Source organism: Halyomorpha halys, unplaced genomic scaffold (assembly GCF_000696795.3).
Source record: "Halyomorpha halys isolate HHAL.00 unplaced genomic scaffold, Hhal_1.1 Scaffold24.1, whole genome shotgun sequence".
Lineage (NCBI taxonomy): Eukaryota > Metazoa > Arthropoda > Insecta > Hemiptera > Pentatomidae > Halyomorpha > Halyomorpha halys.
In genome coordinates this window covers 1,198,388-1,213,597 of record NW_027107648.1, presented here as the reverse complement: position 1 = coordinate 1,213,597, position 15,210 = coordinate 1,198,388, and the positions used below count along the sequence as shown (strand labels likewise).

Sequence of the window (15,210 nt, the reverse complement as noted above, 5' to 3'; positions counted from 1 at the left end):
CAGTGAAACAGATAATAATTATCTGTCACAGTCGGATTCGAACCTAGGTCCTTGGAGTTAGTAGCACATTGCCTTACCACTGAGCTACTAACTTCCAATTAATTTATTTCATTATATTTATTCCCAATTAATTAATTTGTTTATTTAATTTACAAATATAATTATACGATTAATTATTAATATTTATTTTAATAACTATTAATATTCAAATATTAATCATTAGTCCAATATCAATATTGGTCAAATTCAAATTTTTCACACTCAAAACATCTGTTGACTGATTCATTTTCATTTTTTACATTTAATTTAGTTTTATCCAACTATTTAACTAGATAATTTTTTTGGATAATAGATAAGGATTTTCATGAACTGTAGAAATGAAGAAAAAAATATATTAATATCCCTAAAACTAACAAACTGAATTCATATAAAATATCTCTTATTCAAACAATAAAAGAATATTTATTAGAATTACACTTATGAGACCAATTGGACTATTGTTTCCCACCAATACAACTTAAGTTAATCAACCTGGCTCATATTTAGATTAAAAAATTTCGTAATTGTCAACAATTTTCACTGACTCTGATAGGCTCAGATTTTTAAAAAGTTCAAAGAGGTTCTCTCTATTATCTTATCATCCTTTACAGGACATAAAATTAAGCAAAGAAACGTTCACTTAAAAATAAGGAGATCCTTTTCATGATTTTTCAATTGGATTTAGACCAGATGTTTATCCTAAGACTGGCTTAAAGATTTTAAGACATATCCACATATGCTTCAACAGGCCAAAGCAATACTCTGTTACAGCCTGAATTCTACCGATATGCTTATAGAGTTTACTTGATCTCCAAAGTTGTAAAATTCAGACACTATCAAATGCACTATTATGAACAGTAACAGTAATTCCAGAGAACTAGTGGTCCTATGAAAGAGGGGAAAAGCAAAAAAAGATAGAAATTTAAAATCATTTTTTAGAACTAAAACATACAAGATAAGTAAAACTTTCCAAATAAAATTTTATATTTACTTTTTCGAACCTTTAATCATTTTATTTCTTCAACTTTTGAAATGTAACTACCATTATTATTCAAATTTACCGAATGCATAAACATATCAATGATAAATTTTATTTTTCAAAGAATATAAGTGTTGAACTGCATTATTTTTTTAAAATTTACAACTAAATTACAAAAAAAAAATACAATAAGTAAGTTTGATAAATGTTTCAGAGCACATGATAATGTTGGGAAGGAACCACCCAATGGTAGTAATTCAATCATTGATTTAAAATAGAAGATCCCATGGCCATCTTCTGTTCAGACACCTCCAAGAGATTATTGGGGATTGTTAAGATGAGAGATTAAGAATTAAAGGACACATATCTATTTGAGCCCAAATCTCCAATATAGAGATGTTGATGTCTTTATGAATGAGGTTATTTGTGATGAAGTAAGGAGCATCAAGGATGTTGGATTGTAAGGGTTGTATACAGGAGGAATTCTCAATTCCATATGTACAAATTTGTCTAATCATCTTAGTGTATAAGAGTTTTTTGTAGTAAATAGGAAGTTTAGTGTGTTTGTCAAGGAGTTTAGTAATCGAAATCTATAAGCAGTTTCTTGTCGTTTTAAGTCAAGTATGGGGGTTACAAGTAAGTCTCTTATTAAGAGGGATTCCTAAGTAGCAATTCTGTTCAATAGACTTTAATGGGATATTAGAAAAAGATACAGTAAGGCAGGAGAATAGAGGTTTACAGCGGAGAGTAAAGGTGGTCTGGTGGGATTTATTTTGATTCTCTGAACTGTATTTTTTAAATTGCTAATGAAACAATGCTTAATATATAAATATCTTTTATTATATCTAATGGTAACACATAATACTATCAAATAAGATATATTGTACAGCCAAGATATTAATAATGATATATAACAATAATCATAACAATTAAAAAATAATATATTTTTTATAATTTATTTATTGTTATTTACAACTGTATAAAAATATTTACAAGTAAATTTGCTGTATGTGATATAATGACATACCAACATGTGGAGAATCTAACCATTGATAGAACTCCAAAAAAAATAATTTTAAACAAAGTAATCACTGGCTACTTCATAGTTACATTTTCCAATTAAAATTATTTACTCTAAAAAATAAAGAAATAAGATCAGTAAAATTTAAATATATTTCAAATATAATTAACACAGTTAATTTATACCTTACATTAATTTTTACAATGATGTTTATATTACATTAATTTATGATGTATAGAGTTATTTCCTCAGAGGTAGCATTTCTCCTCTTTTAATTTTTTTTTTTAAATTTATTTATTGATATTTTTACTTTATTTACATAAAAATACATCTAGTAAATATGGTGTAAGATGATGATGGTGTAATATAGGCATGTAGAGAAACTACGCTTTTGCTACCATTCAAATTATATTTCTATATCAGAAGGACTCAAGGCCGATTTCTTTCCTGGCACCTCAGAAGATTATCAGGAATGGAGAGGAAGCAAGGTTACAAGGCTAGGTCGGTTAAATATGAAACATAAAGGTTTTCATGGATGATTTTATTTGCGACAAAGTAAGGAGCATTGAGGATTTTGGATTGAAATAAAAAGAATTCGAAGAAACTTCTTTAATAAAAGATTATTTTGTGCTAATAATAGTAAAATATTTTGCTTGAAGAAGTTTGTCGGGGGGTGCGGTCAGCAAAGAACAACATAAATAAACAAAACCATATTTATTTATTTTATGCCGACGTTTCGACCTGAGTTTCAGGTCTTCATCAGGGCTATAGAACAAAAGAGATAACAACAACATTTAGAGTAACATACAATTGAAAAGGAATAGTATACAAACAAATTTAGAATTATATAAAATTTGATAATTGAATAGTACAAAATTTTTATTGATTGATATTTGTGGAATTGTATGGTACTAAATTGAAAACAGTGACAGATGAAATATAATATCATGTAGGTAAGAAGATTATAATATAAGATATGTAAGTAGTGTCTAAAAATTGAAAAAATTAAATAAATAAATGGAATCTACAAATTGAACATTATGACAAACAATGAAAAATAGTGAGTGGCTTATATCTGAATTACATTGTGAGTATTAACTTATATACCTATACTATTTCATCTGTCACTGTTTTCAATTTACTACCATACAATTCTACAAATATCAATCAATAAAAATTTTGTACTATTCAATTATCAAATTTTATATAATTCTAAATTTGTTTGTATACTATTCCTTTTCAATTGTATGTTACTCTAAATGTTGTTGTTATCTCTTTTGTTCTATAGCCCTGATGAAGACCTGAAACTCAGGTCGAAACGTCGGCATAAAATAAATAAATATGGTTTTGTTTATTTATGTTGTTCTTTGCTAACCGCACCCCCCGACAAACTTCTTCAAGCATTAATCTACGGTCAACTATCTACACCTCAACAGTAAAATATTTTGGTATTTTGTGCAAAAAGATAGGAAAGAAATTTTATATAATTAAATATTTAATCATTATTAAAAATGTTTATAATGATAAGAGAATGGAATTTATTCAAATAAGCCACCGAGGCATAGCAATGAGAAGATCTTTGCCTAAGATTGACGTGAGCTAGGCTCACTGAAATTTATCTCATACACAAACTCTTTGTAATGTGGGTGGTTTAGTTCAATGACTAGCTGAGAGAAATCATTCTCTGTGAGCAGAGCTGGGAAAAAATCAGCTACAGTTCAAACTAATAGCTAAAGTTGCCATGGATACGACCCTTATTCATGAATGAACCATTGATAAATAAATACCGTATCCATGACAAGTTTAGCTATTAGTTTCAACTATAACTATCTCTATAACCATATAACTGTATTTCAACTATCTCTGTCTGTGAGCATCTTAAGTCTGGCTTCTCTCTGGTAAAAAAATCAACAATAATATAAATATACATAACTATTTTTATTTTTTTTATTTTTTACATATTTTATTGGAAATTTGACAGTTACAAGTTTTAAAAATTAAAAAAAAAAATTGTTTTCTTTAACATCACCAGTAATGCTAAGCGATAATTTAATTTGTTATAATTATAAGATAGTTCATTTATAGGTGAAAAAAGTATAAATTTAAAAAAAATAATCTTTGTATGGATTTATTTAAAACATGATAAAAAAAAAAAAAAAAAAATGAGTGCCAGCAAAATTTGCATTATACATATTTCTACTATTAATTAAATTAGTTTTACAGAATCAAATGATTTATAAATAATTATTACGCATCTTTAATTCCAACAAAATGTATAACATTTTCAGAAGAATTAGATTACCCGATATAGAAACTATGTAAAAATTTCCACTTAAAAATATCCTTTACGCATGTGTGCTTTTATTTAAAAACAAATATATTTTTGCCTGCTGAGTTTTCTAAAAAAAAAAAAAGTGCAGATCACTGAGACCACATTGCATATTTTATTATATCTTATCACTGATGTTGAAAGGTATCCCTTCTGCTAATACCTACGCTGATACATGGTACAGACTCTGGTAAGTATTTATGACTCAAAGCAAAGACCTCTGCTAAATTGTTGCCTGCTATTCTATCAGCCTGTGAGGTTTTAACTCTGGGCAGAGGATGCATACCTCAGAATACCCTTAACCTCACCCTTGTACATGGCCATTGCAGGTGTATCTAGAGGTAACCAACCTATTCTAACCCTGGTGGAGAGGCCCGATTGGAGCTGGTCACTCAACTACCTCAGCTACAAATGGCCCAGAATGGGTCCTATCAGTCGTACCTCTTAGTAGGATCTATCAGATCGACAGACTGTTCCACTTCTAGTTTTAACCAAGCTCTATAGTTGGAGAAATTAGAGTACCATGAATTCCAATTGTGCATTTCGAAATGTACTTTCTTAATGCTTCAAATATTTCTAACAATACTTCAAACTGGAAACTTTTTTAATATATCTCAATAATATAAAATTCAAGCTAAAAATGATTAAAAAATAAAAACTTTTATTTAAAAGTAGTTTTAAAAAACATTTATAGAAAAACTATTAAATAAAGTTTTAAAACTGTTATTTCATTATTTAATAATAGGTTACTAATTTGAAAAAGCCTAATATTTTTTTTTAAACAAAAGGTGAATAAATGTTAGTCCATGATAATTATTATTATCAATTTGTAAAATTAAAAAAATGTATTTTTTTTTTTATATGTATATATAGTTGACCATAAAAATTTAAATATAAGAAGATGGTCAGGGTTGCGGTCAAGAAAAGGAACCAAATAGTTTATAACTATTTTAATATCCTAAAAAAAGAGTTATAAACTATTTGTTCCTTTTCTTGACCGCAACCCTGATCATCTTCTTACATTAATTTATTTTTTTGAAAATTGCAATATGTTTACAAATCCTTCGATAACGGAGAAAAAAAATGCTTCTATTAAGTCATGGATTTTAATAACTCATTTTTTTTATAAATAGTCAACTCCTATCCTTGTTTAAATTAAGAGATAACAGCATTAAGAAACTAATCTTTTTTGTTTGGTCTTTTCTTCTAAATAAGAAAGTTTTAATAGTTTCTACTAATTTTTAAACAAACATATAACTTGTCAGTAACAATAAAAATTATAAGATAAAACTATATTAAAATTAAAAATTGTTTAATCCCCTATGCACTGCCATAATACATACTTAAGGTAGCTGTAATGTGAAAATTATAACTGCACTAATAAGACAATAAATAGTAAATTTAAACTATATCTCAAATTAAAACAATCATCTATTGGATCACAGATATTTAAGCTTATTCATGAATTTCATTTAAAATAGGATGATATAACTTTTAACAAATAGGTTTTTAACAAATTATTTAAATGACTAAGCATAAGATCATCTTGTTTGACTTCAAATCTGCAAGTAAAATAACACATTAAGACATACAAAGAATAAAAATAAATCTTTGATTACAACGATTCTTATCACTTAATGATCAGATAATTCCGATGGTCTTCCAATTCCATATTATTGAAACAGCTCATAATCCATTTGTAACTAATAAACTCGCAACTAATTTGACTATTGTTGCACAGTTGATCCAACCTTTTAAGATTGTCCAAATGGGTTTCATCTAATATAATGTAATTGACAAGTCTACTTACTTCGGAACAGGCGATTCCATTATAAAATTTGAAAATAAGTTCAGCATTTTTCAAACTCGCTATTTCGGTTTCGTCCGAATCAAAATAAGCATAAACATTTCTGAACATGGAAAAGGGGCTGACTTTATTAAAGAGAAGTTGATCGATTTCTTTGACCTCTTCTTCAGAGCAACTTGTGACTGGCGGCATTGCACCAAAGATAGTCCTTAGTTGTTCTGGTGTTACTGAATCGTAATAGCTGTCCCCGAAGGTATCATATTGCTCTGAAATAATCAGATCTGTTTTCAAATCACAGCTGACAAGATTGAGCCGGTCCCACGGAATCAGCCTTTCTTCAGAAACACACTTCAGCAGCCAGTCGTGGGTTGTGACATTGTGCTTTTTAGCTCTGATAACATTCTGTATGCGGATGTTTTTTGATCCAAACACAACACAGAATGTAGAAGACATAGGCTGCTGAACAATAGAACCTCCATTTCCTAGGACTAAATTCTCCAGATCCTGTTTAGAATGCCCCTCAATACCTGATAAAATACATATTTCTTTACCTGAAAAAATATCAGAAGTCTTTTCCACCTTCATTTTAGGCTGGCTATGAGTTTGATTTTCTTCCAACTTCCTCTTCCTCCTTGTTTTGGGGAGAACATGACCAGCAGTTAACTTCCCACTGTAAGCCATCCTGAGCTTGTTGAACTCTCCAATACTCAGGCAGTCCGACCATAATTTGTCTTCTCTTATACGTTCCACACGCACAAAACGTAACGTATAACCTGTATAATAGGCATCAGATCTCATAACTTCAGGTGATTTAACCTGTAAGATTTTAGAACATCTAGGAAAGATGTAAACATCTGGCTTTTCCCTTTTCAAGAGCAAAAATGAGGGTGGATCATTCCTTTTAAATGTCTTCCAGTGACAGTTGAGTTTAGAAGTGAGTTCAGCTCTTTCTGAATCAGATAAACCTGAACTGACTCTTGCAACACTCATAAATGTATTGGGGTTGTCGCTTTCTTCTGCAGCCACACCAAGAAGAAAATGACAAATCTGTCCCTTCATTCGTCCAGTACCATAGTACCCTCCTATTATTAGCAGGTCCAAATCAACAGTTCCTTCTGAATAATCAGGTTTTATCTTGAGCCATCCATCTTTTCTTGAATGGGCTTTGTAAATTGAATCTGGATCCTTTAGAATAATTCCCTCTTCACAGTTGTCTATGGCAGAATTGAGTGCCTCGAAAACTTGTTCTGTACTATTTATCAGAGACCTTTCCACTGCCATGATGACACCTTCTAAGGGGGTAAATATTTTCTCCAATAGTTGGACCCTCTCCTTATAAGTCTGGCTTGTCACTATCTCATCATTGTATAAAACTACATCAAAGACACAGAAACAAGGCTGTATAGTGCTGCCAACTTTAAGCTTCTTTACATCCAAATTTATTTTACCTTTGCTAATCAACTTATGACTGCCACGGTGCCAACCCATCATTTCTCCATCTAAAATACAACTTATAAGACTGCTGTCCAATTGTTTCATTATCAATGAAGTGAAATATCCACTTTCAGGGTCCTCACCATAATTGACAGAATATTCATAGCCATTCCTAGAGAAATATTTGAATTTTCGATCTTTATAATGTAGCTGAAATCTTTCCCCATCAAATTTATTTTCAACGAAATACATAGAATTAAGAGATAAATTGTGAATATCTACCCTTTCACACAACATAGGCTTGAAAGCTCGGAAAAGTTCTATGTCCAATTCATGGTACCGGACATTACGATCTTTTAATTTAGAACATACTTGACAAATACTATTAGTAAGAGAGTATAGTTCTACAGCATCAGGATGATATAGGCCCAACATTCTATTAGTTCCAAGGCCTATACCCATTTCTTTGATGATAATTCTTATCAACCACTTCTGTTCCTCATTTGACATCTTCTGAACCATGTTGGTAAATTCATCATCAACTCCTCTAGGATCATTAGCTTTATGTTTATTAGCTATATTGTCCAAAGCTTGGTTCACATCTCCTATAGTCATTTCATTACCTTCACCACACCTGGTACGCAAAATACAACATACAACTTCAGCAAAATCACCCATAGCACCACTTGTCATTGCTGCAGGTTTAGAAAAATTCATCAGTCTCTCAGCTTCGAACCCATTAGGAGGCAAAGATAATATTCTCTTGTAAGTTCTCGCCAGATTTATTTCTTTCATGCCATATGGGCCTCGCTCCCTGTCCAGTTGGGGTAAGAGCAGCCTGAGAATGGGGAAGAAGCTTACTGGATTTTTTTTCATAACATTCTCAATAAATGTTCTTAGTATTTCCACTCTCTTCTTTGCTATTTTTTGTGATTTTATCTTTTCACACAGTTTACAAAAATGGTGAAAAGGGATTTCATTCACATTGTAACTAGCTTCAGTCATATTAAATCTTAAAAATTAAAACTACAATAATTAAAAAAGAAAAAGTATCAAACCTATTTGATGAATTTTAAAATTCCTTTATGTCAAAGAAAAAATTATAACAAAAAGTAATAAAATAAGGCCTTAACGAAATTTCATTGTGTTGGTTGGTTGCTAACCAATAGCGAAGTAACCTCTCTTGTAAACATAACACAGAGGACCGTCTTCATAGAAGTAGGAACGATCATTAACAAGTATTACTGGAAGATTGGTGATTGACCGTGTGTATCAATGAAAGAAATATGGTCCGGGGTGCGGTCAAATAAAACTCAAATAGTAAATGGGTGTACTATTTTTATTTGAGCCAACGTTTCGCCCCACTTTGTAGGGTTTCGTCAGGGCTAAAAAAGATACAAACACTTGCCATAGTAACAAAAAAAAAACATTAATGGAAAATAACAGGGGTATACAATGAAACGTAAAATATAATAAGAAAAATTAAAGGTTGAGGGTGCTGTTAGTATTGGTTGGGATCTCAGCTGTATAGATAAATTACAATTTAAATCAGAAGTATTGGCAAGTAACTTTTTCGTTAAAGATGGAGGTTCCCCCTTGAGAAATTACCAGTTAACACCATTGCCAAATTCAACATCAGGAGCTAAAGAACTTTACATTAAGTCTTTGATTCGGACCTGAAACATTGCAGAGAGAAGCTATGGGGTTTGGAAGCGGCATTTTTCTGTATTTGTTCAGAAGTTGCGAATAGAGCCTTCTAATGTGAAATCTATTATTACTTCAACAGACATTTTGCATTGTATCTATAGATTAGACTACTGTTGCTTTTTCTCAATAACGCCTGTATGTATGTGTGAATCTGCAAAGAGCAGCATACGTGACTCTCTCGTAGCATTTGCGATGGTCTGACGACTTTATATGGTTAGATGTATCTTTAGGGTTACAGTAAATTAATTACAAATAAGTAAAAAAATATATTTATTATGGTATTGTATTTGAAAAAGTAACAACTTCAAACTTTAATTTACCTATATATGGAATATGCAGTAATGGAAAGTACTGCGATCGTAAAAATTTTCTAATTCCAGTTTTCAAAGGAAATTCTCGTTTTGAGGTCCTCTGAGTCCAAATAACCAAGTTTCGCAAAAAAGTCTTTGTGTGTATGGTAGGCCTATCTCGAAAACTGAGTAGTATGGAACTGAAATCACATATTTTAGGCAGTTATACGCATGTGACTTTTTATAGAAAATCTACTGGCTGGCTCCAAATGATTTTGATTATGTCAACGTACCAATTAAATATTCTTCAATACGAGATAGGCATTATCTTTATTAAAATAATTTTACTAGGCTTGAAAGCTGATTTTTCAAAAATATTTCTCAAAAGTGGTAAAATTTAACTTTTTAAATTTTGTTAATTGATAAAACTACGAGGGTACCCCCTATCCACCTAACGACGGAGCTAAATCCCATTTTACAAATGATGCAACTGTTAATTGTACTAAATGTAAAATAAAATATTACATGGTGATGACTAAAAACGTTTTTATATAATAGATGCTAATAATAAAATAATTAGTTTAAGATAGTCAATTAACTATTGTATTCTTCACTGTGAAAGATGAGGGATGTACGGTATACTGAACCGCCACAACCTGACGGTATTGAAGGTATAGATTTTTTTTTCCTTTAGCAATTCATTAGGGGGGAGATAGTCTCGTACAAAAGACACCCCCAACTATATACATCTTTAAAGTTAAAAGAAAAAAGGATAAAATAAATAGATAAAAATAATGCTTCTTAATAAAAGAGAAAAGTAAAATTAATAACAAAAACAACGACATTCGTAAACCTAACAAATCAAACAAGTTCATTTGAAAAAAATACGAAGAGAGCGAAAATAATAATAAATAAAATAGAAGAAGTGTGAATAATATAATTAAAAATATAGAATTTATAACAGAATGTCCTGCAGCAGCCAGGGCTTCACGTCTTCGTTATTTTTTGTCGAACTGTTGTATTCTAGACAGGAACAAAATTTTATTCGCCATCCCACCTCGAGAAATCTTAAAATATGAGTTTTTATTAAAAAAAGACAATATAAATGTTTTGTTCATAATTTTCGCCTTCCCTTTTCTTCAGATTTTTTTTTTAGGAAACCATAATGATGGCGATAACTTTAACAAGACCCCACCAATCAACACCTTTAAACAAAACTTGATTGCATTTTATAAAATTTGTTTCCCTTGTTATATATATATATTTATGTATACTACCATTTAATATTTCCAAATATCTTATTCTGATTTCATTTTATATCTTTTTCATTTTCAAATACAACGCCATTTGTCAACAGTCAAATTCCTCCACTCCCCTACCCTGTTGAACCCTTTCAACCACCTCAAACTATTCTTTGGCTTTCCTTCATTCTGTAAAGGGGTGTCCTTTTTCCTTTCTTCTTGACCTTTAATTTATTCTGATTTTCCGTCTTTCAGTGCCTAGTGTATTTTTATTATTTCCCTATTCATTATGTAATTTTTTTATATTTCTTAATGATGAGAAGTTAGTTAACCGTGGATAATATATATGAGGAGAATATGGTTGGGGTTGCAGTCAGAAAATTAAATAAATAAGTAGAAAAAACTTATTTAATAATGCTGATGTTTTGGCCAGAATTTCCAACCTTCATCAGGGCTAAGAAGAAATAACAATATAACAACCAATGATTAAAAAAAATAAAAATTATATACAGTATGATTAAAGTAAATAATTGTATAGAATGAAAATTAATAAAAATAAAGTAATGAAAGTAGTGGAATAAAACGTATATATTATTTTCCACTAGTTTCATTACTTTATTTTTCATTCTGTACAATTATTTACTTTAATCATTCTGTAATTGTATATAATTTTTCTTTTTTTATTCATTGGTTGTTATGTTGTTCTTTGTTCTTAGCCCTGATAAATGCTGGATATTCTGGCAAAAACATTAGCATTATTAAAGAAGTTTTTTAACTTGTTTGTGTTATTTTCTGACCACACTCCAACCATTTTCTCTTCATACAAGATTTTGTTTCTTATTTATTTATACTTTTCACTGTACATCTTATTTTACTTTATTTCTTTTTACATAATTTTTAACAACATAGTTTACTTTTATTTCATGCTATTTTATTCTCTTACTGAATTCTATTTGTTTGTATCTTTTTTAGCACTGATGAAGCCATGCAACGTGAGGTGAAATGTTGGCTCATAATAAATAGTTTGTTTACTTTTTGAGTTATTCTGACCGCGCCAAGACCATCTTCCTTTTAGTAAGTACACACAGTCAATCATCGATCTTCCAAAACTTGGGGAAATAAATAAATGAAAGTTGTGTGATGCGCGAAATGTACCAATTTTTTATTTTGTTATGCAAGGGAATGTTTTGGATAATTAAGTCCATTTTTTAAATTCTTTACACATCTCTTGTACTTCAATAAATTGAGAAAAGATAAATGATCGATTATTCTTAAATATTTATTATAATATTCTAGTCTCGTATCAATCTCCAATTTAGATATTTTTTATAATAAAAAAAAATGTAATAATCTATTTTATATTATTGTCAATTACTGGTATTTGTTAAGATTTCTTTCAATATAATGTACCATTTTATTATTTTGTAATTGAAATCTCTAAATTAATTATTTTATTTCCTATTTCTTTCTGTTGTTTTGCCGATTTTTATTCATATTTTCCTGTATCATTTAACAATAATTAAAGTTTAATTGTACTAATAAATACATTTTTTGTGTGTTTATAACTTGTTCAATAACTACATATGTTTTAATACTAGGTCCATTATTTCTTTGCTGAAGGTAGTTAAAAATTATGTTCTATTATTGTTAACAACACATTAGTAACAAAATATATTGTCTAATTTATATAATTTGAAATAAATATGTAGTTGTATTTTTTCCATGCAAGAACAATAATTCCAAATATTTACAAAATAAAACAAAAAGGAAAAATGTAGTTAGAGTTAAAGTTGAATTTTAACTCAAGTTCAAATAAATATTCAAATAAAAATAAACACTCTGAAAAGTTTTTTAACACAGAATCCTCTAAAATTAGTACTGTATAATAACAATAAGTTAGGGAATTTTTAAAATAATATGAAGCATTAAAGTGAAAAAAATTACAAACAAAATGTAATTTATAAAACTAATTGTCAAAATTGATGAAAAAGCCTCAAAAAAAAAAAAAATGGAATAGAACAATACAAGAGGAATAGTAAAAATATAAATACCACAGCATAGGTCCAACATGCTATAAAACAAAACAACAATTTTAATAAATCCACAAATAATAGATACTTTCGTAGTGTCATTACCATTATCTGCTGGGCACTGAATAAATACTTTAGAAATACAGACCAACCGGGCAGGACATAGCTGCCGAGACATAAATCACTATACACTTCAGTTACACTATTGCCTTATATCTATTTGTAATAATTTTGTAAATAACTTAACTTGTGTATAACATATTTGGTTCAATACCATTACTAGATTACTATATATACAAATAAACAAAGGTGCACTTTTTTGTAACTTAACTTCTATAATTACTACACAATTATATTCTATGTAAAATTTATTAATTCTTAACTTTTTTAATTACCATACATATTTAAAGGCTTGAGGTAAAAATAAAATGAGTCCAAATGTTACTTTGTTTATAATGAGCTTTAATAAAATATAATATAAATAAATAACTCTTTAATATAATAATAATGTGAACCACTACAACCCATGAAGGGTCAGGGCCTCAGTACTTTGTAAGGAATTACTGTTTTTAGACTGGGTTATGCAAGGAGGTGATTTTTTCAAGATCACTCCTAAACACCACATTTTTTTCTCAAGTAAGGGTACCCACTTTATGGGGCTGGGTGGATCCCACGAGAGCTCCAAAACGCACAGGGGTGACTCATGGCTACAGTAACAGAATAAATAATTATCTGCAACAGCCAGATTCGAATCCAGGTTCTTGGAGTTAGTAGCACAGTGCCTTACCTCTGTGCCAACTCACTTCCAAAATAATAATTAAAAAATATGTTTAATCCTTAGCTGTTTTTAAATTTTGAACAAATTTCATCATCCGCAGATTGTGTTCCTCTCTCATTAATTGCTGCCTAAGAGAGGATTCATTTTCTAAAATTTCTACTTCCTTTTGATGTCTTTCCTTCATCAATTTGATTTTTAACCAATGCATTTCTTCCAAATGCCTCATGTTTCTATTAAAAATTCTTTTATTTCGCAGTTTTTGAGTATGCAAAATTTTCGTTTTTTCTTCAGTCCATTGTGATATCTCATCTTGTGATCCTATTAAGCATAAGAAGGATTAGCTTATATTTAACATGATTTGACAAAGAATCAATAAATATTTCACATACTGTGCCTTAGCAGGGTTGTCTTTGGTTCTTTAAATTTAGTTGAATTACATGTGTCCCAATCTGATGAAAAAAAAAAATTGTAATAAAACAGGTAAAGTAGAATAACTAGAAATTAATGAATTTGAAAATCAATTTTTTTGCTTCAATACCCTCTTGAATAAGTCTTATATTCCTTTCTATTTGTGAAGGTCCTGCTTCTTCAATGGGACTCAACATCTCTATTGCTGTAAACATACGATAAAATTTCTCAAAAACCCTGAACTAAATAGGATCAAAAATAAATAAAATAATTAACTATTTAACATACAAGTGGATCTTCTTTTTCCTTTATCCTCAATCACAACTATCGGCATTTCATTCCTATTACATGATTTCTCTGCTAGAAAGTTAACACAACACAAGTTAACTCCCAGTGGAATATAACTTTAATAGATATTTAATAAAACTTTATAAGAACTTACTTAAGGGATCATCATCGCATTCATGAGGTAACCCAGTAGTGACCTGAGGCCTAAGAATGTCAATCAAATCATTCTCATTTTCATCAATTTTATCTTGAGCCAATGCTGACCCACCTCCAGCGTCTATCAAGTACTGCTTGTTAGCAGAAAATCTCCTTTTTGTTGCTTTCTTTATATTTTCATACTTATTTTTTAAATTAGAAGAATTTCTAAAATGCACGTTTGTATGCGAGTTAAATTCTACCTCTATCTTATGCCAACATTTTAATTTTTGATTTGATGTAATTTTGTCAGTTTTTTTATTTTCGATTATCGCACTATATTTCTTTACTATTGCTAAGAGAATTTTCTCCTCTCTAGGGACGAAATTAGGGTTTCTCTTGTTCATTCTGAAACAAAAATTTCAATGTAATTAAATTGATGAGAAACCATAATCAATGAAATCAAGATGGTTTTCTAAGTTTTATGTTAACTCAAATAATTTGAGTTTACCTAAAATATAGCGGATTAATTTATTATTGGTGTTAGTTTTTTAAATGATAATGATTTGTGTTATGTGGATGCAATTTGAAATGGATAGATGAAAAGGATTTCATTATTTATTTGTTCTAATAAATAATTGTTTTTTTTTTTGTTTTTTTTTTCTTACCTCCTAGACTTTATTTATTTAATACATTTACAAATATATACTACTTAAACTAAGAT

At 29.4% G+C, this 15,210-nt stretch overlaps 2 protein-coding genes across 2 annotated transcripts in view; both read right to left on the bottom strand.

The window, feature by feature from the left end:
• Nucleotides 1-5,394: 5,394 nt before the first annotated feature.
• Nucleotides 5,395-8,777, bottom strand: DNAlig4 (DNA ligase 4). Its single transcript, XM_014423754.2, has one exon. The coding sequence runs from the start codon at nt 8,612-8,614 to the stop codon at nt 5,999-6,001; it is 2,616 nt and encodes an 871-aa protein (XP_014279240.1). The 5' UTR covers nt 8,615-8,777; the 3' UTR covers nt 5,395-5,998.
• Nucleotides 8,778-13,318: 4,541 nt separating this feature from the next.
• Nucleotides 13,319-15,210, bottom strand: part of LOC106682415 (myb/SANT-like DNA-binding domain-containing protein 3) — a 2,879-nt gene continuing 987 nt past the window's right edge. Inside the window, exons 2-6 of the mRNA XM_014423251.3 lie at nt 14,506-14,894; nt 14,352-14,423; nt 14,194-14,268; nt 14,045-14,104; nt 13,319-13,973 (exon numbers count right to left, since the gene is read on the bottom strand). Coding sequence (XP_014278737.1) covers nt 13,708-13,973; nt 14,045-14,104; nt 14,194-14,268; nt 14,352-14,423; nt 14,506-14,893 — 861 coding nt within the window. The 5' untranslated portion in view covers nt 14,894 and the 3' untranslated portion in view covers nt 13,319-13,707. The remainder of the gene's footprint in view (nt 13,974-14,044; nt 14,105-14,193; nt 14,269-14,351; nt 14,424-14,505; nt 14,895-15,210) is intronic.

Coding starts and splice junctions, on each gene's coding strand:
- DNAlig4 (XM_014423754.2), bottom strand. CDS start 8,614: ATGACTGAAGCTAGTTACAATGTGAATGAAATCCCTTTTCACCATTTT.